The 25,666-nt window shown below is 40.3% G+C and overlaps 2 protein-coding genes across 7 annotated transcripts in view; both read left to right on the top strand.

Annotated features, from left to right (window-relative positions):
• Positions 1-21,115, top strand: part of OSBPL8 (oxysterol binding protein like 8) — an 84,076-nt gene extending 62,961 nt beyond the window's left edge. For all 6 annotated transcript variants that reach the window (XM_054273500.1, XM_054273492.1, XM_054273530.1 and 3 more), the window contains 16 exons: positions 1,262-1,346; positions 2,413-2,584; positions 6,135-6,369; positions 7,751-7,935; positions 8,603-8,684; positions 9,388-9,486; positions 9,915-10,011; positions 10,364-10,462; positions 11,184-11,281; positions 11,950-12,039; positions 12,599-12,735; positions 13,065-13,250; positions 15,527-15,614; positions 15,999-16,101; positions 16,655-16,760; positions 16,982-21,115. In XM_054273500.1, coding sequence (XP_054129475.1) covers positions 1,262-1,346; positions 2,413-2,584; positions 6,135-6,369; positions 7,751-7,935; positions 8,603-8,684; positions 9,388-9,486; positions 9,915-10,011; positions 10,364-10,462; positions 11,184-11,281; positions 11,950-12,039; positions 12,599-12,735; positions 13,065-13,250; positions 15,527-15,614; positions 15,999-16,101; positions 16,655-16,760; positions 16,982-17,117 — 1,998 coding nt within the window. In that variant the 3' untranslated portion in view covers positions 17,118-21,115. The remainder of the gene's footprint in view (positions 1-1,261; positions 1,347-2,412; positions 2,585-6,134; positions 6,370-7,750; positions 7,936-8,602; positions 8,685-9,387; positions 9,487-9,914; positions 10,012-10,363; positions 10,463-11,183; positions 11,282-11,949; positions 12,040-12,598; positions 12,736-13,064; positions 13,251-15,526; positions 15,615-15,998; positions 16,102-16,654; positions 16,761-16,981) is intronic.
• A 288-nt stretch (positions 21,116-21,403) lies between these two features.
• On the top strand, positions 21,404-23,332 carry BBS10 (Bardet-Biedl syndrome 10). The gene is made up of 2 exons (XM_054275344.1): positions 21,404-21,480; positions 21,549-23,332. Exons 1-2 carry the CDS (start codon positions 21,419-21,421, stop codon positions 23,305-23,307), a joined length of 1,821 nt encoding a protein of 606 aa, XP_054131319.1. The 5' UTR covers positions 21,404-21,418; the 3' UTR covers positions 23,308-23,332.
• Positions 23,333-25,666: the final 2,334 nt, after the last annotated feature.

Below are 25,666 nucleotides of genomic sequence, written 5' to 3'. Positions count from 1 at the left end.
GCCCACTGTATAAACCCAAAGGGCAGAAGTCTGCCCTTAGTCTGCCCCAGTGTCTGTGACCCAAGAGTTCCAAAGCCTTCTGGTGGCTGAGCCTTTGTGTCGTGATGGCAGCACCCCAGAACCTCTCCCACCCCAGCCTGGTGGTGTGCCATGGTGCTGTCCCCTCCTCAGGGGACACTGAGCTTCTTCCCTGCCTTCCCACCCTTGGGATGAGGAGTTGCATTGGGGTTGTCCCTCTTGGTTCTTGGTACCCACTAACTCCGAATCCCAGTGTTGCTGCCTCACCAAAGGCTTTTTGTAGGCACACCTTTCCTTTCTCTCAGAGGAAGACTGAGGTTTGGAATCTTGTTTCTAGCACCCAATTGCTGTTACTCTATACTGACTCCTCAGGAGTTTGACCATCATTTACACCAGCACAAGCTTGTCGGTATTGGTATTTAAGTGCCACCAAGACTACTCCTTAACCCGCTTCTCACCCTCAGAAACGTTCTGGCTGTTTCATTTGCTTGCTTCTGAAATTACCTGCCTTTATCTGCTTTTGCTCAAAACTTCTGCTGGCTCTCCAGTTCCCTCTTCTAAGCCTTATATTGGGTTTCCATTAGGCTTCTCTGGGGGAAATCAGTAAGATCAAAATACGTTGTCATCAGTTAGGCAGGCTTAACCCAGCTTTCAGCAATAGCTTCGAGTATGTTTAATACAGCCCTCTTTGCCTATCAGTTGTCTTAAAGTTATCATAGATAAACTTTTTTTGGAAGGGACTTCAAAATGGTTATTTAACATTTTATTCCAAAATGAAGGTTGACAGAAATGGAAAAGTCTTTTGAATTTATTTATTTTTTTAATATGAAGTGTGAAAAACTTCATAGTAAATAGAATATAAAACTTCGGCCAAGTCTGATTTATACACCAAAAAACCAATCCCCCTGCCCCCACCCCCACCTCTCCCCCTCCAAAAAAAAAAAAATCAAAAAATTGCACCCAAACTAAAACCAAAAAACCCCAACCAAACTAAATATTTTTTAATCATAAAGACCACTCTTTTGAAAACTGGGCTTGAATTGGGTCCCATACTTAGAATGAAGTCTTTGAAAAAGAAATCCAGTGAAAGAGGGCTGTCCATCTTTCCATTCATGTCTTCATTAGATGTTGCTGAGTGACAGTAAATAGCCCTGCAGTTTGTTAGCTTCTTACTACATTGAATGATAAACTATAAAACTGAATTAAAATATCTGATGCTGTTTCTTCTTTTGTGTATTTCAAGGGTCCTAAGGGTGAAGCAGTTGGTGCTATAACTCTGCCATTGCCCAGCAGTTACTTGATCATCCGAGCTGCTTCAGAATCAGATGGTAAATAGACACTTCATTGATTTTCAGCAGTGAGAAAGATAGTTTCAATTGTCTTATCATGTCTGTTACAGCACTTTGATTGCTGTTTAATTGTTGTTAAGGTTCTCCTTTAATTTAGAGCATGCAGTTATGATGGTACTAGCACTTTTTCATAGTTATTTAAGGAGAATATTGATCTGAAGGAGAAGTTATTGAAGTTATTGAACTCCTTGCAGTTGCCTTTTGTTGACAGGGTAGAGGAGGGGGAAAGGGTTATCTGTGTTTTATCTATATTAATATATGTCTAAATATCAAGCTCTAAACATCAAATGCCTTTGTAAAGTGCTAATATGGTTGTATTCTTATTAAAGCTTTTCTGTGTTAAGTGCGATTTGTAAACACTCTTCACTGGGAAGGTGGCAATCAGTGCAACTACCTTCTGAAGTTACGATGTGAAAAAAATTTAAGACTGTTATGTAGCTGTTTCTGGCAGGTGGTTTTCATCTACTGCTTAATTAGGCATACTGCTGCAGACTTTAAAGATAGGACTCTCTCTCTGCCTTCTGTATTGAGAAATGGATTAGAAACATGGAAAAGAAGAAGTAAGAAGGGGGAAAAATACACAAATTTGTTCAGTTACTTTTTGCAGAAAATAATCTATCATTATAGCTCTTTTTCCACACTATTATCATATTACTTGGGCAAATTTTGCCAAATGATGTGCTTACTTAGTCTTTATAACTAGACCAGGGCTGCAGGCAACTCTGGGGGCCGTGGACAGTCATGGCCTGGGTGGAACCAGACTTACATCAAGGAAGAAATGCTGGAATATGATCTAACAAAATCATTATTTACCTTGCTCTCCTTCCCTGAAGCATCCCTTGCACTGAAGCTGGGTGCTTGTGAGTTGTTTTTATGTCCCCACCAGACCGTAAAATCCAGTACATGGAACATGGAACAACTCTGATGTGTGTCTTCATAGGAAGTGCAAGCAGGCCCAGAGGGCTGATTTTCCTAGTTAGCAAACAGAAGTGGTACAGTTCTGTTAAATCTTTAAGTTTTGGTCTAATACTAAATGTATCTTTAGGCAGGTGTTGGATGGATGCTTTGGAGCTGGCACTGAAATGTTCAAGTCTGCTGAAGCGTACGATGATTAGGGAAGGTAAAGAACTCGATTTGAACTCCTCAGCTGACAGCAGTCATGTCTCTTTCTATGGTCTGATCCGTGCTAACAACTTGCACAGTGGAGAAAACTTACCGTAAGTGAATTAATTACTAAACCTGATTGGTTTTGGGCAGAAGCTTGTAGTGATAATTTTGCCACAGGGAGGCTAAGGCTGCTTTTTTTTTTTTGCTCCTGAGGTACATGCCTTATTTGCAGTGTGTTTTATACCCTGCACATAAAACAAAAAAATTCTTTTTTAAGCAAAGTGGAGCCAGGGGAAATTTGGCCTAGGTAACTTGGAGTATTGCATCAGTAAGTTTAATTACTCAGTTAAACCGTTCAAAATAAAAAAAAAAAAAGAAAATTTTATGTTGGTGTCTCTTGTTAGCTTCAGTGGAAAATCAGAAGCTTAGTACACATTAAAAAAGTTGGTAGATGTGAATTTAAGTTGCTCTTCTTTAGTTACAGAAATGAAAAATCCTTTATTTAAATGGTTTCAGCATGAATCATCAGATGGAAGAATAATAATTCAGTCACCTTATGATTAAATGCATTAAAGTTAAAATTGTCTTATATCACCTGATATCTAATGTCTGAGCGCCCTTCAGTCACTCCCTGATTATTTTAATAAACACTTTCAGCCATGTTTCTGTGAGCACAAGCTTCTGTGGAAGTAAATTAAGTGTAGTGAATGAATGGCTGTAGTGGGATGACAGTGGCTGGATGCCAGTCACCCACCAAAGCCTCTCTCTCTCACTACCCTGTGCAGCTGGATAGGGAGAGAAAATTTAACAAAGGGTTCATGAGTCAAGATAAGGACCAGAAGAAGTCACTCACTAAATGCCATCACAGGCAAAACAGGCTTAAATTAGAGATATTAATTGAATTGATTACTAACAAAATCAGAACTGTATAATGAGAAGTAAAATAAGACCTTAAAAAACACCTCTGGCCTACCCCTCCCTCCTTGCCCAGAGGCACAGACAGGTAGTGGGGGTTTCCAGCTGCTGTTCAGGGAGAGGAGTCCACCCTGGGGTCCCTCCCAGAGGAGATGGTTCTCTGAACTTCTCCAACATGAATTCCTCCCATGGGCAGCAGTTCTCCACAGCTGCTGCCACTGGGGTCCCTCTTCCACAGGGGCAGTTTTCAGGCACAGCCTGCTGCAGCATGGGTCTGCCACAGGTCCTACCAGGACACTGCTCCAGCACTGGTTCCTCTCCCAACAGGTCTGCAGGTCCCTGCCAGGAGCCTGCTTGAGCACACGCCTCCCATGGGTTTACAGCCTCCTCTCAGGCATTCCCCTCAGTAATTTTCCACCAGTTCAATATACTTTGTGAAGATTTAGCTGTCCATTTATCTTTTCTTGGTAGGCAGGACATTTGTACTGCTGTTAGGAGTGTGCTGGCCCAGAGCGAGACCTGGAATAGGAGAAATGCAATGCTTTTTATGCAATTCCTAGATGGTCTGAGAAAAGCACAAAAAAGGTAAATGCCTGCCCCCTGAAACAATTAAAGACCTTATCCAGATGACCAACCTTGGCTCAGCTGCAGTTCAGTGCCTTCTTTTCACTCATAGGAGCACTATAACTGCTGTATATAATTCAGCTGGAGATCTACACTCTGGAATAGTAGTTTAATATCAACTGCTGGCCAAGATTACAATCACAGCAATTAGCTACAGCTGTTAAGTCTAATTAAGACTAATGCTTTAATTAAGTACATCTTCTGGTATAGCATATTCTTAGAGTATTCAGTGTGCTTAACTGTCTAAGGAGCAAAACTGGCAGGTCTAGCTTTAATTGGGTGGCAGAAGAGGGAGAAGAAAGGTGAAAGCAATTTTAGCTTCAGCTGAGAGAGAGCTTTTTAAAGTAGGTTAATAGCAAGAGAAGGTCCAAGGAAAAACTTGGACTGATATTTGTTAAGATGGTCTCCTGAAAAATAGGGATGAAGAAAAAGCAGGCATGTTCACTGCTTTCTTTTTTTTTGCCTCAGTCATTAATACTAATAATGGACTGGGCTGCCTGATCTCCTTGATTTGGAGGGCTGTGAGTGCAGGATCAGTGATTTTCAATTTGGCACTGAAATTGTGAGAGACCAGTTGTATCAGCTGAATGTTTGTAAGTCCATGTGATTCATCACAGAGCAGTCTGGAGGAGCTAGTGGATGTTATGAGAGGATACCTCTCAATTGTCTTCCAAGTGTCTGGGGAGTCTGAAGAGGTCTCCACTGACTGGAAACTAACCAACAGTATTCAGATTTACAAGAAAGGCCTGACAAAGACCCAAGAACCTATAGACCTGTGAGGCTACCTCAGTACATGGAAAAGTGGTGAAAAGGATAGTGTGTTCTGTTGAAAGACATTTAAAGAACAGTGAATTACCAGGCACAGTCAGCATAGGGAAAGTCCCATTTAGCTAATAAGATATCCTTCATAAGATAAGGTCAGTTGCCTACTGGATGAAGGTAAAGCAGTGGATGTAGTTTTTTCTGGATTTTATAAGCCTTTTGATATTGTCCCTCACAGGATCATTCTGGATAAATTATTCAGCTGTGAGATGAGCATGGTTGCAACATGCTGGTTGAAGAACTGGATGAATGGCAGGACTCAAAGGGGTGTGGTGAATGGGGCTACATCTGACTGGTGACACCAGCAGTGTCCCTCAGGGCTCAATCATGGGCCTGTTCTGTTCTGTGTTTTGGCCAGTGATCTGTGGATGTAGGAGTTGAATGCACTCTTAGCAAGTTTGCTGACAATACCAAACAGGGAGGGGCAATCATCAATGGCATGGAATTAAAGAAGTCCCGGTGCCCAATTCTGCACCTAGGGCAGGGTACTGCCAGGCACAGGGATAAATTGGCAGAGGAATGGGCTGGGAGCAGCCCTGCCCTCCCAGTGGCCTGAGGTGACTGCTGGGCATGAGGCGGGCACAGGGGCAGTGCAGAGGGGCCAGGGGCTGTCTGACAAACATGGGTCAGCGGCGAGCCCTGGCAGCCAGGAGGGCAAACACCATCCTGGCCTGCATCAAACAGACATTAACCAGCTGGTCAAGAGAGGCCACACAATGCTATATTCAGCATTTGTGTGGCCTCAGCTTGAGGGGTGTGTGCAGTTCTGGGCCCCAAAATTTAGAAAGGTTATGAAGGTTCTTGACTATATTCTGAGGAGGAGCAACGAATCTTGTTAAAGAGCTGGAAGGCATGGCTGGTGAGGAGGGACTGAGAACCTTTCAGTTTATCTAGTTTTGAGAAAAGGAGGCTGAGATGCAAACTTAGAGCTCTCTTACTGCTTTTTGAGGAGGGGAACTGGAAAGGGAGGCGCTGAATTCTTCTCCCTGGTATAGAAGCATGGGAATGGTTTAAAGTATCATCAGAAGAGGTTTAGACTGGACATTAGGGAGCATTTTTTTACTGAGTGTATGGTCAGACACTGGAACAGGCTTCCTATAGAGGTAGTTGGTATCAGTGTCATTTGACATTTCAGTGAGAAGTGTATACATCCTACATGTTTCCAGCAGGGCTAGTTTGACACTCCTGCCACCTCAGGCTTGACACTGGGAATTTTGGTGTGTATTTTATTAAGATCCTGGTTTGGAAACAAGGAAGTTGTGTGAAGTTGAAGATTCATTTAGCCTTTGTTTTTAATAGGTTAAATGACAGTGAAATTGAGAGGCATCACTTCAAAGATCAAGATACATACTCTGACAAGTCTGATAAGGAAAATGACCATGACCACGAGGAGTCTGATAACGATGGGCTGGGGAAAAGTGAAGAAAGCGACAGTGACACATCGGAGCGACAGGATGATTCTTATGTGGATCCAGAACCAATTGATATCAAGGAAACTACTTACTTAGAACAGAGTCATGAAGAACTTGGGGAGGTAAAAGGGCTGTTGATGTACTGAGCAAGCAGCTTCTCCAAATAGTAAGCTGATATTTTAAGGGTCAGGCTACACTTGAAAGCTGACTTACAGGATTGGCTTTCATATTTTCAGCAATAATGTATAGAAAAGGTTCTGTTCACCCATATTCTGCTCTGCTTTGCCATTCTGGTGCTAATGTATCAGATTTTAACAGAGATAATAAATTTACCTGGCATAATGCTCAGGCAGAATGTACAGAAAGGGCCTCCTGCAGCAGAGGTTTGTCAGGACTACTTGTTCTTTTGTTGTTTCTTCTGTTTGGGTTTTATTAACTTAGTCCTGTTTTTTTCTTCAAGTAAAATCTTCAAGTTGAAGGTCTGAATTCAATCTGACACTTGCTTTTTTTCTCCTGCAAGAGAGAAGTTAAGCTGTTGTAGTCTGCAGAATTTAGTGGAAGGCTTGCTGTGCTTCTGATGTCAGCTTGCATTTCAAAGATTCCTCAAAGCTGCTATTCCACTTCTGCAGGTTGTTTTATGTATTTGTCTATACAGGCAAATATGACAGGGATTTGTAAACCAAAAATCTTGATAACAAAAATTGAAATAAGTCTTTTCAGAAATCTCCTCTTTCTCTTTAAGAGAAATGACTATGCGTTTTTTTTTTTTATGCTCATGGAACAAGAATATCTCATGCTTTAGTGCTTTCTAGTAAAATGTCTAAACAAAGCAGTGTTTTAGGAAAAGCTGAGGAGTTTTAAGTCACATATTTTTGAGTATGCATTTTAGAACTGTTCTAGAAAAAGGGATGCCTTTCCTTGCTTTTCCTACAACCATTGCTCTTAATTTCAGAAATTATATGGGATAATATCTCCCCTCTTCTTGGACAAAAAGGAGCATGGAGTGTGGCTGCTGGTTTTGCTCATTTACCCCTAAGTGGTGTATTTTCTATAAGGAAAACCACTGATGCTACTGACTGATTCAAGGCAATGAAAGACATAGATATGTCAGCTTTTATGGTTGGGAAAAGCTGGTAGAATGAACAGCCCTTTGGTGTTTAGGTCCTGCATTTGAGAAGAGAGAGTAATGCAGGTGATGCCTAGGAAAGAACTAAAGAAGGATTTCTGAACAACATCCTACCTCAAAATTTTCCAGCCTAGAGATGATGAAAACAAATGTGGTTTTTAATGCTGAGTAGTAAATCTATCCTACTTCATGAAAGATGTATCATAAGTGTATTTATAGAAACTGGTTCTAACTTCCATAGTTGCTTCAGCATCTCAGAGTGATTTATTTTAAGTATCCATTTCCCATCCTTACTGCAACCTTAGAATGTGTTGACCTGTCCTCTGGAGGATTGTTTGCTTTCTCCTTTCTGTAAGCAGTTTTTTGGTTCATCCTAGGCAGGTGAGGCTGCTCAGACAGAAGAAGTGTCAGAAGAAAACAAAAGTTTGATCTGGACACTACTGAAGCAAGTCCGGCCAGGAATGGACTTGTCCAAGGTTGTACTGCCTACATTTATTTTGGAGCCTCGCTCTTTTCTGGACAAGCTGTCTGATTACTACTACCATGCAGACTTTCTGTCTGAGTAAGTCTTTGGTTTTCATTTTTAAAATTAAAATAGGGTAACAGTGTCAGATGTTGCCATTTTCTGAAAGCTGACTGCCTTGAGAGCTCATATGGTATATCTTGAAGTCTGGCCCCTCTTATAATTTAAGAGCAGTCATGTTGCAGGCATTTCTGGTTTAGTTTCTGAAGACTGGTTGAAAGACTTCTGAAAATGAGTTTAATTTTTTTTTTCCAAGAAGCATATTTAAAATGAGAAACCAATACTAGTTAATTTTTTAATACAATGATTTACAATTGCCAGCTCAAATGTAGCTAATAAATTACAGACTGTAAATTGAAATATTATTCAGCTCAGAACTCTGCATGTAAGTAGACTGGTAGTAAAAAGATACTCAAGTAGTAACCTTCTCAAACAGAAGAACTTGAGTGGGAGTGGGACAGAATTTAATGTTACAAAGAATAGACTCAAATATGGAAATACAATTTCTGCCATTTTAGTTGGACTTCAATTTTCAAACAATTCTTTGAAAACTTTAAATTTGGTGAGATCAGGCTGAAAGTTTTACAGCAGTGCAAATCAAAGACCTGTTTTACTCAGCTCATAGATTCAAGATATGTCACAACAATTGATAGCATGTTATAGATGATGCAATACTGGTACTTGATCTGTGTTTTCTGTTTCATAGAGCTGCTCTTGAAGAGAATGCTTACAACCGCATGAAACAAGTAGTGAAGTGGTATTTGTCAGGATTCTACAAAAAGCCAAAGGTATACTTTCACATATTATTTTGTCTTCAGTCACTGTGTCTATTTTGAGGACTTTAGGGATATGCTGGAGTAAGTTTTTCTTTTTTAATTTATATTTTAATGCATTTTTTAAAAAAGCAATGTTTTCATTGCTTACACAAACACATCATGGAAATTTTTGATCCCTAACCATGCTGAAAATAGACTAAATTCAATTGCATTTGTCCCTTGCAGTAGAAATTGAACTAAATATTTTTTATAAAGTTGAGCCAGTTCTATATTTACCATTATTCAGTGATAAAAGTCTGAAATTGGAGGACTAATGTTTCTACCACTTCATTTAGCTTTGCATTAAATACTCTTCATAGTCATATTGCTGGGAAATAGTATTGACAGAAAGTACTTACTACCTTACTTCTGACAAAAGCTCTGTAATGATTCTGGGGGAAAAAAAAAATAAAACAACCCCTAAACAAATCTTACATTCTTTGTGTCCTTATGTGTAGAATGCTTTAGTGGATATACTGAATGTATGATAATTTTCCTAGAGTGAACAGCAGACTAATTGAGCATAATATTCAAATGATGAAATCAAGGACCATGTACTTCAGCATATATATTATGATAATTATTTTTCCTATGTGTCTTCGGTGATAGATGATAAAATATTCTGTGACTTGTGTACCTGCACAGTATGGTTACTCTCTATTCAATTTCTGTTTAGGGACTAAAAAAGCCGTACAATCCTATACTTGGAGAGTTTTTCCGCTGCATGTGGATTCATCCAAGGACAAACAGCAAGACCTTTTATATTGCAGAACAGGTAAATGGAAAAAATAATTTTAAGAAAAATAAATGTATTGTATATTTGTGCTAGTTATATGCTATGGTAGTTTCAGAAAATGTACTGGAGTGTATGAGTAGTATCCTAAAACCTCTCCTGGTGAGCATAGTTTTCTTACAGTTGTCTCTTAAGTCTGCCTTCCTAAAAAGAGACAGGGAGGAAGGTGTTTCCAATATTTCTGTTCTACTTCCCCTGGAACAAGTCAGTGCTGGTTTTCTTAATTCTTGAAATTCAGTAGGTGATTGCTCGATCTTTATAAAGATTTTAGTCAAACTTCACATATATTAACTGCATTCTAATATGTACAGCCTGAATTTTGCGTTGTCATTTTTAGCTCAAAGCTTATACTATATTTACTGTATTGCTTGTTTTTGTTTGTCTCAAATATGGGGTTTTTTTTCCAACAGGTGTCACATCATCCTCCAGTATCTGCCTTCTATGTTAGCAACCGCAAGGATGGTTTTTGCCTTAGTGGTAGCATTCTGGCCAAATCAAAATTCTATGGTAAATAATGGGGCTTTTTGTTTGTATGTGTATTGAGGGATGCAAAATTGGTGCATGTGTTTTGGAGCTGTGTTTTGTGACTGCAAGAAGGCTGTTAGAAGGGTCAGTGTTTTGGTTGTGGTATTGTCATTTCCTTACAAAGTTTTTGCTACTGGTCTTCAGAATTTTAATTTCTATTTTTGGAGTGTTTTAACATTTAATTGGAGACACTGTGTATTATAGTGGCTTCACTAGAGAGGATAGGTTGCAGTGTTAATATACTGATGTTCTTAATTGTACTGCTTAGTTATTAGGAAGTGTTGGCTGTTGTCTTGCAGAGGGAGAAATGTGACTGTCTGTCTTTGAATTTCAGGGAATTCATTATCTGCCATACTAGACGGAGAAGGACGCCTAACGTTTCTAAATAGGGGAGAAGATTATGTAATGACAATGCCATATGCCCATTGTAAAGGTAGTGGTTCTTTTCATTCTCTAGATGGCAAAGTTATGAGAAAAGAAGCTTATTATTCTAAATAAGGTGCTGTGTTGGACTCAAGCCTGTCATCTGGAGGAGACTGTTCTGAAGATTGGTGGCTCTAGGCTTCCACATATTTTATCAGGAGAAAAATACATCTGTTGTTTAAGCTATGTTTTCATTTTTGACACAGGAAAAGATTTTTTCATGACTAGTAAGAAATAGTAAAATTATATCTATAGTTATCTGTCAGTACATGATATTAATTTACTGTTGGAGTTGTCTTTTATTAGAGCAGCTTTGAGCTTTTCCACTATTTTCCTCTTTTAAACATAAAAGCTGATATAGTATCTACACCACAGTGTGATTTGATTATAAATTATGAGCATTTGTCCTTAGTTTCACTATGGGAAATGGGTCATTGCTTTGTAAAGTTTTCTGGAAGGTCAGTAATAGCACAAAATAGCTTGCAGAATTGCTCATTTTTAGGCTGAGTTACTCAGTATTGTCTACCCATATACTCCAGAATTCCCTTTCAGGATACACAGAATCACACAGGAAAGATCATCTGAAAATAAAAGTTTTCCTCTGGCACAAACGTGTTTACTCTAGGAATTGTACCCAAGTAACTTAGGGGTTTTGTTTTGTTCAATTAAAAACATTTGTTTTAGCTGGGGGGTTATGTTTTGTTTTTGTTTTTTGTTTTTTTCTCTTGCAGGAATTCTTTATGGGACAATGACCTTAGAGCTTGGAGGAATAGTCAACATCACCTGTGAGAAAACTGGCTACAGTGCGACAATTGAATTTAAACTCAAGGTTTGTGAACACTGTGAGTGGGGACAAGAAGGAGAATAAACATAATGTCCATTTACATAAGCTAAACAAAGGTTTCTGAACCACTTCTAGATGGCTTCTGAAAAATGCATTTGCCATCCTTGAGATGGAAACTGATAAAAAAAACGTTTTCAAGAAGTGTGCACATGGAGAGAGAAGTTGTATTCAGTTGAAATTGTAGGGGAAACATGAAAGTTGGGAGGCTGTTTTAACTGACAATTTGCCTTGTCAGTCCACAGGATACATGTGCAGCCTGTCAAAAGGCCAAAGAAAATCCCTGGCAATCGTTGTTTCTACAAAAGATAATCTCTAGTAACAAATGGTCCTTGGCAAAGCCATGAAATTAGTGTAGCAAATGACTGTGTCCTTCGGGATATCATGTCACTGTTTTCTGCCTTATTTTCTGTTTTCTTTCTTTCAACATCTGTTAGAGAAAACTTTTACTCAGAAAATCTTCTAAGAAGGAAAAAAGAAACTGCATACTCTGGTTTTAGACTTCTTTAAGATTAATAAGTAGAAGATACAATATTAAAGATATCAGGGCCGTTTACAGCACATTTCATACATTCACATTTTTCCTTAAGACTAAGCATATAAGCAAAAATAATGTTATTAAAATAAACATGATACCATTTGTTTTTGTTTTGCAGCCTTTTCTGGGTAACAATGACAATGTTAATCAAATATCAGGGAGAATTAAGCTTGGCAAAGAAGTTCTGGCTGTTTTAGAAGGTCACTGGGTAAGTAGTGAGTGATACTCTTTTATAAATTCTGGCAGACAGTTGAGACAGGTGAAAACAGCACTTAAAGGCAAAAAAGACTCATGTTTTTAAAAAAATGAAGTACTGCTTTTGCAGAAAGTATTCCAGGAAGTATAGAATCAACATCGTTCTATTTCCAGCTCTTAAAAGATGGAAAAGTTTAAGTAGTTTACAAAGAAAATAAAATGTTCCTTCACAATGATCTTGTGAAATGTTTTGGTATATGCATTAGTACTATGAAGAATTTTTATGGCACCAGCATGAAATATTTGAGGTTGTTTCAGATCTGGTGAGGTGATATGGCATCACTCATTTTTGAATGTAGTAATGATTCCATTGCATCTCTGTTCCAAGCTAGAACCTAGCACAGAAAGCAGAAATTGAATTTTAAATTTAGCATATCTAATTATTTTTAACTGCATGCATTCTAAAGAAAAGAAATTCTTGTTACAAAAAAAAAAAAGCTCATGCCCTGTTTTTTTGTTATTTTGACACTCTGAGATAATTACAATTAAGAAATCAATCATATCTGTTACAGGACAGTGAAGTTATTATTAGTGACAAGAAGACAGGTGTTTCAGAGACATTCTGGAACCCAACATCTGAGATAAAGCAGCGTAGATTACATAGATATACTGTGAAGTTTGAAGAGCAAGATGACTTTGAATCAGAGAAGTAAGTTCACTATAGAATGTATTTATTTTTCCAAAATAAAACTCATAATCTTCTCCAAAATAGAAGCAAATTATCATTACTTTCCCATATTTGATGATACTAGCCTTTGATAATAAAAGAAAGTAACACTGTTAAATATAAGATCATTATATATATGGATTAAGTCAGGGAAATTTTGATAGAAATGTAGATAAAACTTCTATTAAAATGGTAATATTCTCTTTGGAGGGTGGTCCATTTACTTAGCCTATAATTGAGGAAATTGTTTGCAGTTATTTCTGTCAACCAGATTGTGACTCTGGTGATTCTGTATATTGTTCATTTGTCAGGCTTTGGCAACAAGTGACAAAAGCAATAAATAATAAAGACCAAACAGAAGCTACTCAGGAGAAATATATTCTGGAAGAAGCTCAGAGAAGGAGTGCCAAAGAGAGGAAGCTTAAGGATGAAGAGTGGGCATGCAAGCTGTTCGATCAGGACTCAATCACAGGAGAATGGCACTATAAATATGCTGAGTGAGTCCTGGAGTGCTTGGTAATGTTGCTGAGCCTCTTCCTGTGGTTTCAGCAGCAAAAGAACTGATACATATAGCTTATTTATGTATAACAACATAGCTGTGCTATGCTCTAGATTTTTTGGGGCATGTCAGTTTGGTGTTTGTCCTCCCTTTTTTCCCCCTAGACTGACATCTATGCAGATTTTCCCAAACTGGAAAATATTGTACATATGGGCATACCAGCTGGGAATCAGAAAATCTCGTGTCTGAAAATCAGAGAAGCCTGTGCATAGTTGGATTGAGCCATTTAATTTGTTATATATTAGAATAACTCTAAGAATAGCAGCTTTGCAGCAATAGTTAATGCTAGGACGAGGTGGCTCTACCTGGCTGTCAAATCTGTCCTGAACGAGTGTCTGTGAATCTCTTTGTGTGAGGTTCTGGGTCAGAAGCTGAAGATGCAGCTGTCTCCCTGACTGCTGGAAGGATGTATTCTGTGTCCTCACCAATGTTGCAAAAGTCAGCTTGAAGCTGAACCCTTTACTAGTGATGGTTTTCACAGAGCACCCATGTTCTGCTGATTTTTTTTTTCAGTACCCAGCATGCTTCTGTGTTGTAGAGATTGTAAAAGTAAAATGGCCAACAATGATACAATGAAGTTAAGTAACTCTGAATCCATGGATGCTGGAAGCATATTCCAGTGGCTAAACATGGGAGGCCTTTACCTTTCTGTACAAGAATGGTGATATTAAGGTCATAGCCTAAGTGTATGTACAGGGAAGAGTACAAGAATCCTGAGTACTCTACACATTTCCAGCAAATTTGGAACTTGGAGGTTTCCTGGAACCAAACGAAGAATCTCTGTATTTAACAACTCTCAGTTAATTGCTTCCCCATTTCATTGTCTTCTTATTAAGTTTGTGCAGACTTTCATGACTGAAAACATCGTGCAGCAGGGAAATTCCCCAGCTAGATCAAATGCTCAGTGAAGCACCCTCTCTTGGTTTGAATCCTCTAGTTGTGTTGATGCCTCCTCCTGTTCGAGAGTTGGGAACAGTCCAGCTCAATGGACTGCCCATACTCTTGAACCCTGTGCAAAACCATTAGGAAGAGGACTTTATTTGAAATCTGTTAGACTTCAGAACCTATCTTGTAAATCTGTGTTATTCCTGATGTCCTTGAGGCCTTGTGCTTCAAGGATGTGTCACAGAAATTTTGCTATGTACCAGAAAGCAGTCTGCACTGACAGCATTCCCTGGAAAAAGCCTCTCCTTTCAAGCATATAATGGTGGCTCACCACCTGGTCCATGTAGAAAGCAGTCACACTTACTGTGAAAGATTGTTCAGTGAGCTGGAGCATTTGTTAAGGTATCTGGATCATGGATTTAGGCATCTGGATTACAAATAGAGAAGAGAGAAATGCCTAGTTCTTAACCCAGTTACCTCAGATGACATTTAATTCAAGTCAGGTTAAGCTAAGATGTAAGTGCAGGTCTGTGTTCACAACATCTGAAACAGCTACAGCTATTTAAAAGGCATGCAGGACACAAAAGGAAATCCATGCTCAATATACTCTGGCTAAAGCTCTGCGTCAGAACATCCTTCCTGCAGCTCACTTGCAGTTTCTGTCCTGAAAGCTCTGTAATCAGTGGTGACGTTGGTGTTTTCCTTTGGCTGCTTGCTGTTCTCCAGTGAGTTATGTGTCTTATGCTGTTGTGGTTTTTAAAATTCTGAATCAGACTGTAATTGAAAAAGCACTCTTAAAAATCAGAACAAGAAAACTGTGCATAGCTCGTTAGCGTCTCATGAAACCAGTCTCGATTACCATTAGCTGCTTTGGGATGAAAGCAGGTTTGAGGTAACTGATTCTTAAACTCTCCTTCATAGGCATCTTTGAAAAGGAAAAATGAAAACTCAACAAAAAGCAGTCTAAATATTTTTAAATTCCACTAATTTCCCTGTAGTTCTAAAATAATAACTGTATCTGAAGCAGAAAATCTTTCATGATTCAATCAGATATGATTGGCAAAAAAAAATCATTATGGTATTGTTGGTTAATGTAATAGTTTGTACTCCTATCAGCTGGCTGGGGGTTTGATCTGGACATGAAGTTCTTTTTTTAGCTCTGCTGGCCCTGCAGGTTAAGACTGGACCATAAGTAGAAGATAAGATCATAATGCCATATCTGATTTCTGTGTAGTGAAAGTTTTAGCCTCTTCATACTGAGTAGTTTCTGAGCAAGGAAATATTTCCTATTGAAATTACTGTAGTGTTAACATTATTTACTTTGTCTAGTACCAGACCATGGGACCCTTTGAATGATATGATCCAGTTTGAAAAAGATGGTGCAATCCAGACAAAAGTTCGACATCGGACACCAATGGTATGTTCCAGTTCTGACAGCACATGCAAGATCCAGGAACTTGTATATATTGTATATTATGTGTGTAAAGATCAATAGAGCATTGGGATTAATGGGAAATGTTGTTTTCACACAATATACAAAATCTTTCACTTCTGTGTTGCATCCTAAGCAGTAGAAGTTACTTGATTGGGTAGGAATATAAAATATGCAAACTTGAGCTCAGCAGTTTAATGTGTATTTTCCCTTAAATGGGAAGATGCACAAAATTCAGACTGCTAATACATCAAAAGTTTTAACTTAGACTTCTCTTAGATATTGTGCTTTTAACTGTCATTGTTAGAATGTGCTGCTTTGCTACAGTTCTGGTTCTCTGGAAATAACACGCAAATTTATCAATTTTAGGTTACTGTTCCAAAAATTAAACGAAAGCCATCCGGTCTGAAGAAAGGAGAGTGTGGTTTCTCATCCCCAGAGCCTGATAACCAGGATTCCTCTGGGAGTGAAGGTACAAAAAGATACATTTACTTACGCAAATAATAAATTTATTTGACAGCTGAAGAGTTCGGTGTCATGAGTACTCTTCTTATCACAGTGTTTTTACAATATTTTAGTTCTATCCAATCTGAAGCATGTTCTGGAAAACAAAGCAGAATGGCTCATGGTTTTGATTGCAAATTTTGCTGTCTTTTTAAATGCAGTGTAGGTAGGCTTAAGTGCTGTACATATTTAATATCATGGGGAAAAGAATGGTGTTGATAAACTGTTTTCTTTCTTAAAAAATTACTTTAATTTGTAGATTAGTATGTCGCTAGAGGGTAGATTTTTCTTGTTGATAATGTTTGCAGAAGCTAAACAATATGATGAGTGTTTAAAAGATATTTCAAGCACTAAAGTTGCTGTCCTGTGGTATAGGTGACTCTGAAATAAAGTTTTCAATAGAAGCTAGTTAGAAGATTTTCTCCTCATTTTTGCTACAGGTTAATTTGTCACTTGCACTTTGTTCCTTTTATGGCAGCAGTCACTTCAGTCAATTACATCTGGCTTTTGTATCCTTCTAGCACAACTTATGAAGCATAATACAAGAATAAGGAAAAAAGGGACAGACCTTGGTGAACTACATAGTGCCATTGAGTCTATAAAGAAAACACAGGAAGACATTAAGAGGTAGTACTAATTAAAATGCTTTAAAATGGTTTAGAGAATAGTAATCTTGTAGGATTTTTTTTTCTCTTAGAGGCTGGTATGCATCTTTTCTCAAATATTGATTGCTCGTTGATGTTTCAATGTTTTCCTCTAAAGCTGCCTTCTGTAGGTAATCCTAACATAGTAGAAAGTGTCAAATTGTCTAGTCTGTAATTTACAGGATATTGTTTTCTATCTTACAGGGAGATCATGGCGCTACGAAATAGAGTCACTTCTAATTCATCACCCTGGGACTACCATTCCTTGCAGTTTAAGCACTATGTCTTCATTGCACTTATGGTTCTGCTACAGCTTATCATTAATGTCTTGTTCAAATAAGAAGTGTGAACAAGGGCCTTCTTGAACTGGAATGATCAAACTGTTACTGGGGACCATATTTTAAGCTGGACTTTAAATGATGCAATATTATGTAAAAGAACTGTGTAGCAGCAACTTACAGAACTTTGCCTCAGCATTCATGGTTCAGAATCATACTTGTGTCTACCCAGTTGCAGTAAGAACTGTGTAAGTGCCAGTACACTCTTGCTCCTGGTGTGTGCCTCTGTCTCGCAGTCATACGACATCAGCCTTGTGTTTATATTGCGTCACACTGATGAATCTTCACCACAGAATAGATCAAGTTCAACACTGAGGTCAGACCCCATAGGTAGGATGTGAGTCCTTTATGGTAGAATGATAAACAGGCATACTTCATTACATATATAAACTTATCATTTTTGTAACAAAAAGTTTTGAAGTAGCCATCAGCTTTTGTAAATGGCATTGGGTGTTTGGAAGTAAACTTTTGTTTAAGGTCAAACAAATACATTATTATAGGAAAAATTGTGTGTGTTAGGAAATGGCAAGTAAAAAGTCTTTGGGAAATCTGCAATATAATGTCCTTGATTAGTTTTGGAAGTATGAGGCTTTTATCCTGAATTACTGTAGGCTTGTAAGCCAGCTGTTTTATAGTTTTAAAACTAAGATTCATCTTAAAAACATTCCCACATCTACTGTACAGAGCACATTTTTAACAGTACAGCAGCCAGGGAGGTACTGTTTTGGTCTACTCTCTCATGAATTGCAAATGTCAAGGATTTATGGTATGTTTGTAAGTCTTGAAAAATCTACAGCTTTGGATTTACATTTGTTTATGGCCATGTCATGGTAAGCAGGCAGACTGCTGATGCCAGGACTCATGGGTATTTTTGAAACAAAATGTCAAGGGGTATGCTTAGTGTGTAGCTTGAGCTGAATCTCCAAAAGGCAGTAGAATAGGATTCAGGCACTGTCATGAGCAGAGTTGCAAATGAAAATGTGTGTGTTTACACAGGGAAAGCTCAGAAGTTGTGTGATGGCTAACACCACGTATCTCAAAACAAGTAAGAGGAAAATCCAAGTGTTTGAAATCCCTCTGTACTGCAAGTATATACTACCTACCGGAATACATGGATGCACCTTCTTAGTATGCTGTAGTCATACACATTCATGCAAAGCTTAAGTTTAAATTCAAAACCAGGGTTTCTAACATTTTTTATTTGAAGAAATATATGCATGTATAGAATTTGTAAAATTCCAGCCAAAAATGTAGTGCTGGTATTTATCTGGTGAGTTCCCTGTGCCAGTCAAGCATACCAAGGCAAAAAGGGGCTGTAGAAATGAAAAAGTATTTTCAGTACCCCAGGTGAGACAACAGGAGGATGAGTGGCAAAGTGTGAAGGACAGCCAAGTTTGTTTTCAGAGGATCCTCTCAGGAATCAAATCCATCCTGGGCAGTGGAATAGTTTGAAAGTCATGTTTGGCTTTTTGCCATGGCCAGGTTATGCCTCTGCCTTGGGCAGCCTGCCTGAGTCTCCAGGTGATCTGCCTTTCTGTTCTGCATCAGTCTCACTAGTATTTAGTAAAAATACTGTTTACTCGTTTATCTGTCCAGCTTATATATTTCTGTGGCTGACACCCATGCACCTCCCCTAATCTTTTACCTTTCCTCTTCTGTGGGCCTCAGCTGTGTGAAAGTCTATTGTGTAAGCAGTGAACTTCAGCATATTTCGTACAGCTTCACATCAGCACGGTTTGGTCTTGAATAATTTTTCTGGAACCTGTTACGTTAACCAGATCTTGTAGCCATGGGCAAGACCAAACCTGGTTGGACTTCTATTAAATCCACAGCTGATTTAACAGGGGCAAAATTTGTGAACATAGAAAGTCCTTTCATAAACAAACAAAATAATTACAAATGCCTCAGTCTCTAAATGAAAACTGAAGTTACCCATGTATGAAACGGCATTAAGAAAGCAGAGTATTACGGCATTCACTTTAACACTCTTAGCCTGGAATTTGGCTGTTCATTATTGCATTCACATGTCAAAGCTTCACCTGTCTTAAGATCCATTACAAGCCTTTAAACATACTCTGAACATGAGAATAATCCAGTGAGTGAGATGTGGGCAATAACTTCAATCCCCTAAAATAATATTCTGCTAAATTTGTGGTGCTGAAACTCTTGACTGATAGTTTCAAGCTTGTATCTCCTTGTAAATAGAAATGTACTTCTGCCTTTTCATGCTGATTTTTTCAATCACTTCTGTTGAAGAGCAGTGAATAACAGAGTTTGCATGCATTTTTACATGGACCACATGGTAGTGACTGGATTTGACCCAGCCAGCTGGCTGGCTGGCAGTGTTGGACAGTGTCAGGCTAAAAAGATAATCCATTGCTGAAGTTCATGCTTAGCTCACGATGAGTGAAAGACTTGAACAGAGCAAAACAAAATCCTTTTGCTTATTTTCCTTTTCAACTTATTTTTTAGAGTTGAATTCTGTTGAAAAAGTGGTTTTAGTGATGAACTGGAAAGGTAAAGGATATGTGATGAAACTTCTTGAAAAGTAAGATTGCAGACTTCTGCAAGACTTTATGATTAGAAAAATTCTGAAAAGTACAGTGAAAGCCTAGTAATTTGCTGGATTTTGTATATTTCCTCATTTGAATAGAACAAAGAAACTTCTTCCCTATTTTTTACTGTACAGTTGGTCACAGACATGTATGGATCCTTTTTTTAGTGCGTCACCGTTGTCCTCTTTAGCCATGATGTACAGCAGATCTTGACTACTACCTGCTTAAGACTGAGCTCTGCACATATATAAAAATTGATTGTACAGTTTGCAGATGCTTGATGCTTGAGGGCTGTGGCCTTCTAGTTTTTAAAGTTTATAACAGCACTTGTTTTCACATTTGATTTCGAATTCCTGTTTTGTTTGGGTTTTTTCCTTGTACAGGAAATATCTGCAGAATTTGCCATGTGGTTTTGTTGGGTTGGTTTGTTTGTTTTCAGATGCACTCTATGCCTTTAATTTGCCATTTAGGTACAGATTGCCTAACTGGGTACAGATAACCTAAGCTAAGAAAAAGTAAATATGCCATGTGAAATACAACAAGTATCATTTTCAGTAGATGATGTTTCTTGGATTTCATGTGTTGATTCCTTTTAAATAGTTGATATCACTTGATGAGGGTGTATAGTCTGGTTTTTGTGTCCTTCCTCCCACTTATGAAATCTCACAAATTATTTGCAAGGTTGTCTTGTAAAACGTAATGGTTGTGATTTCTTCTTTTTTGTTTGTTTGCTGCCCTTGTGTGCCTTTGGCAATTTTTTTTCCTTCCTAGATTCATGTTTATGAAACAGACTTTGTATGTCAGTTTCTTAAAGGCTGTTATTTTTAGCTATTACCATTGTTTGTGTAAATAATGTGTAACAAAAATTCTGTACATCTCTACGTTTTAATTATTTTTATTTCAGGAGTACCCGCAAATCACAGAAAATTTAGCAGATATTCAAGTATTGTAAACAGTGCCTTCTTGATGGGTTTCTATGCTGTTCGGAGACATGTAAAGATTTGTCAAATTTGTGCCATATATAATACCAGATCTTTTGTGAGGGCTGTTGTGTTTGAGAACTGATGTTCCTGCTTAGTCATTCTCTGGGGGGAAAAAAAATCAGCTCTTAAAACATTACACTATTTCTTCTTTCTGGCTGGTGAGCCGAAAGTCGAGGATTTGGGATGTTTACAGTGAAGCTGCACTACTTTGTGGTAATACAGAAATAGCTCGAACGATGTAACTTCGGGGTGAGATTATTTGGGCTTTTTCTCCTTAACTTTTTCTCCTTTCTACCCTACCCCGGCCTTTCGCTCTGCCAAGCGGGAAGATTAGCCCTCAGGACACAGCGCCCGCTGCCCCGTCCCGCGTGTCCCGCCCTGTCCGACACCCGGGATCACGGCTTTGTGTGAGGGCTCTGAGCTGTTACGGCCCGCCTCCAATAAAGATGTGTCGCACCTCCGCGTCTCTGGGCTCTGTGCGCCGCTCCCTCTCCCGTTCCTACGTCCCTCCCGCGCGGCTCCCGCTCCCCGCTTGCCCCTGTCCCGCCCTCCGCCGCTGCCCGGGCGCGGCCCTGAAGCTCGGCGGGCGGGCGGAAGGAAGGAGGGAGGGAAGGAAGGGGCGGCCCGGGCGCGGCGACGATGGCGGCGGCCGGGCCGGAGCGGCCGCGCTTGTGGCAGGAGGCGGCGGCGCTGGCGGGCGCGGTGCGCGGCGCGCTGGGGCCGCGGGGCGGGCGGGCTCTGCTGCTGCGGCCCACGGGCGAGGTGATGCCGACGCGGGACGGGCGGCGGCTGCTGGAGGCGCTGAGCGTGGAGCCGCCCGCGGCCAGGTACCGCGGCGAGGGGGCCGGGCGAGGCCGGCGTGGGCGGCTCCCTAACGCTGGCCGTGTCCCCGCAGGGTGATGGCGGCCCGCGCCTGCAGCCACCGCGCCGCGACGGGGGACGGCGCCAAGAGCTTCGTGGTGCTGCTGGCGGCCGTGCTGGGCGGGCTGCGGGCGGCGGGCGGCGGCGCCGGGCTGCGGCGGGCGCTGCGAGATTTCGAGGCGCAAGTGCTGGAGCGGGCGGCGGCGCGGGGGCTGCGGCGGCACCTGCGGCCGGCGCCGCCCGGGTCGCTGGAGCCGCTGCTGGAGCCGTACCTGGCCGGCCGGCTGGGCCCCGGCGAGCGGCGGCGCCTGGCGCGGCTCTGCGCCGAGATGTGCCGGCGCTGCGCCCCGGCCGCCGCCACGCGGCCGCAGGTGCTGCGGCTCCTCAGGCAGCGGTTCGCGGAGCTGCACGCCGCCGTGCCCGGCCTGCCCCTGGCGAGCTCCAGGATCCTGCCCGGCATCGTCCTCCGCAGGGACTTCGCTGCCTACTGCCCGACGGACGGGGAGCTGCGGGCCCTGCTCGTCACCGAGCCCCTGCGGCCCGCCCTGACGGCCCCCGGTGTGGAGTTCGTTGTAGACTCCGAAGGTCAGTACCAGGCTTCCCTGCGCTGGATCGCTAAGAGGACAGAGGCCTTAATGAAACATTTGCAGAGTAACAACGTTAAGCTGTTACTGTCCAGTGTGAAGCAAGAAGATGTAGTTATCTACTATGCCAAGTTATGTGGTGTGTCTGTGGTAGAGTGCTTATCCTCGGAAGAAATGGCCCTTATCAGTGAAATCACTGGTGTCTCCCCTTACGTGCCTTTTGGTGATACCATGGACAGAGAGATAACCGAAACTGCAGTGGTAACGTTTTGCCAGCCCTTGCTGCTCGTCTCCAAGAGATGTGTCCACGTTGGCTTCGCCAGTGTGTGTGCCTTCCAGCCCCACTGCCTGATCCTGTGTGGGCCGGTCGATGGCGTTAATGAGCAACATGCTGCTGCTCTGCAAGAGGCGTTCACAATGCTGCAGCAGCTGTTCAAAGCAGTTGATCAGAGGGGGGAATGGAAAGCGGAAGGTGAAAGCCAGAGTGAAGCCTCAGATGTTTACACTTGGCGTTCTTCAGCGACTCAGAAACAGCTGGTAATAGAAAACACTTGTAATACTAACCAGGTTTCTGAATGTCCGCTGAAAGCACTTAGTGATGAAACAGAGAGGAAAATTTTTGACCCTGATAAAAGTGATCTGCTGGTCCACAATCAAAAGAACCACAGCACTCCTGTGTTAGTGGCATGTAACACTGATACAGTCACTGCGTGTGAGTGCCTGGATGTTGGCAAAGGTCTAGAGAAAACATGTTGCCATATAGTTCCATTTAAACAGGAGGAGAGTTTTGCAGGTGTTGCACAGGATTACTCCAACTGCCTCATAGAAGCGGGATCAGTTTTGCCAGTAGGAGGTTACTTTGAAATCCTGTTACATTATTATATTCAGGATTATGCAAAACAGTGTCAGCAGTCAGAGCTAATCATTGTATGTAACGTGGTTGCTGATGCTTTGCTAAGTATTCCCAAGGCCTTGTACCAGACAGAACGAGATGGCTTTACCAAATTCTATCTTGAAGCCATTAATTTACTCAAAAAAAATCAGCCACTGCCTGTAAACAATGAAGGCTTAGAGTCAGTATATTGCAAATACCAGTTAGTCATTTCAGTTCTTCATTGTGTTACAGAGCTTCTATCCTTAGACTTAGTAATTGGTATTAGGCGGCCGCTCCAAAAAATTGAGGATCGTAACTCAGAAGATGACACTTGAAATAATTAATAAAGAATGATGTTTATGTGTGTTGTTTCCTTGTGTCTTCTTGTCAAATGGACGCCCTCAAAAGTCCATGCTAGAGACTAAAAGATGCTTCTTCTCTAAGAAGATAAAGGCTAACCAGCTGAGACTGTGGAAAATGGGTTATGAACAATATGACCTTGGCATTTTGAGCATGAGGAAGTGTAGCCATTTTCCACTGCAGATGTGCAGTGCAGTCTCCATCCACATGCTGAGGATTCTGTGTACATTCAAGCCAAGGGTCAGCTTTGCCTCTTTTGGTGGATTGAGTGTTTTCACAAGCTAGATGTAAGTTCTTTTCTTGGCATGTTTAAAGTTGCCAGTATGACAGGAGCCACTGAACTTTCAAGTTACAAACCAAAGGGTAGATTTTGTAGCCTTTGTAATTAACCGGATTCAATGTTTTTTGGTTTTTTTTTTAAATAAAAGTATTTTGTATACATCATAATTTTTACTATAAAGGGAAAAATCTAACTTGTTAGCCTCTTCCCAATGAGAATTTTCTGATAGGAGATGCAGCATTTTTATCTTCCATTGAGTTCATTTCAGTTAAACTAGAAGAGTTAAGAATAATTTCATACCATGACTTTATGGCAGCTTCTCTGGAAAATTAGTTTATATGGCATTGCTTAATACAACTCTTTGTTTTAACTACAATGGGTTGAGTTGTGGTCTTGGTATAAAAGGCTGTGTACTTACGGGAAAGAAAATAAAGCAGTTCTGTTTGAAAAGCTTGAGACAGTTTAGTCTTTGATCATTAAGGATGTTATTCTGGGTTTGTTTTTTGGTTGGTTCTGTTTTTCCCTAATTCTTTTTTCCTTAGAATTTTCACTGTAATGATATTTGCTTTGAGTCCAGAAGCACCTGCATGTGTACCTCTCTTTCTGCTGGGTCCTAAAAATTATAGGTTTGATGGAGGAGGTTTTTGAGTAACTTGACCAGCTGCAGATGATAATGGTATCATGTTGGTTCTGTGTGCATTTCCCAGTGTTGCATAATACTGAGAGTAATGGTTTGGTTTGGTTTTTTTTTTCAATCTATTAAATAAAATTGAGTGGGGCTGTTTAAAGCCATAGGCATAAATCATATTTACTTGCTATACCTGAGATGATTACAACTAGAAAAGAGATTTTTTTTCCTCTCCATTAATTTAGGCTTTTCCTTTTTCAGTTTCTTCAGAAGACTCAAACTACCCAAGTTCTTTCAGGTGTTTTGTCAGCAATGCTTTGTTTGACTGCAACTTTCCATTGACATTTTACATATATTTCTGGTAATAAAAAACACGGTAATAATTTTTTTTCCCTGACAAATACACTCTTACAGACATCTGCAGATGAATAATAGTGAAACTCAGGGCTCACTAGAGTGATTTCTTTACCAAAGAACTAAGGACAGTAATTGTTTTTTTAGAATCTTTTGGCAGGTGTGGAGGTGGTGGAGAATTAAGCGGGGAGGAAAGAGAATCCCATCCTTGTTGCTGCCATGTGCTCTTGGAAGCTGCTTAATATGGCAGGTGTAGTATGAGCCTAGAGAAATCTCCTTTGTGGAATGTTCCAGAGCTGTGTGCCCTGTTCTGCCTGGAGGGCGCTGGGAGCTCCCACCAGCCCTGGCGCTTCAGCAGCCACTTGGGTCTGCATTTTGCTGCTGTAATGAGCTGATGAGACAGTTTTGCTCTTGCACAAGTTTCTGAAATACTCTCTTCAAACCACTGACCAACTTGCTGGCCAGAGAGGAGTGATTTGCTCTGTGGTAGTCTAACTACTGCAGCATAGAACATGTGAAGCCTGGCAGCAGCGGGGGTTCTCTGCAGAAGCAACTTTTGTATTCTGAATCAAGGTGCTGTCTAAATAGAGTACTGTGTCATTTCACTTTATACCATTTGCACGTCTGGTTACTTTCAGTACTGCAGTGTCTTTGAAAGGTTAAAAATATTTTGTTACATGAACAGACTTCTGGTCATTTGATTTAAATTGTGTCATTCTTACTGGGAAGAAGAAAGTCCAGAAATTTTATCATATATAGAACTTTTACTTTTGCATGCCAGAGATACAAAGGAGAATTAAAAAATGACAGTTATATAAAACTTTTTTTCTGACCTGTTTTTGGTGAAACCTCTTGAGTCTGAAGATTCATGGAGGCAAGAACTATATTTCTATGACTTCTCTGTCCTTTTATATTTTGTCAATTATCTGTTTTCCATTTTGAACCACTGTTTCCCTATTCTGTCTGCAGAACTGGGATCATGGCAGGCTTTTCCCTTGGATAGGAATGTCCCTTCATTCTTTGTCCTGGTCTGCAGAAGTGGATGCTTGCTCAGGATTTGGCTGTTGGGTTC

This window comes from Melozone crissalis, unplaced genomic scaffold (genome assembly GCF_028551555.1).
Source record: "Melozone crissalis strain CALT ecotype California unplaced genomic scaffold, PUWL_Pcris_2 ptg000004l_1, whole genome shotgun sequence".
In the NCBI taxonomy this organism is placed as follows: Eukaryota; Metazoa; Chordata; class Aves; order Passeriformes; family Passerellidae; genus Melozone; species Melozone crissalis.
Note: the sequence above shows the minus strand (reverse complement) of the source record. Positions and strands in the feature narration are given on the sequence as shown.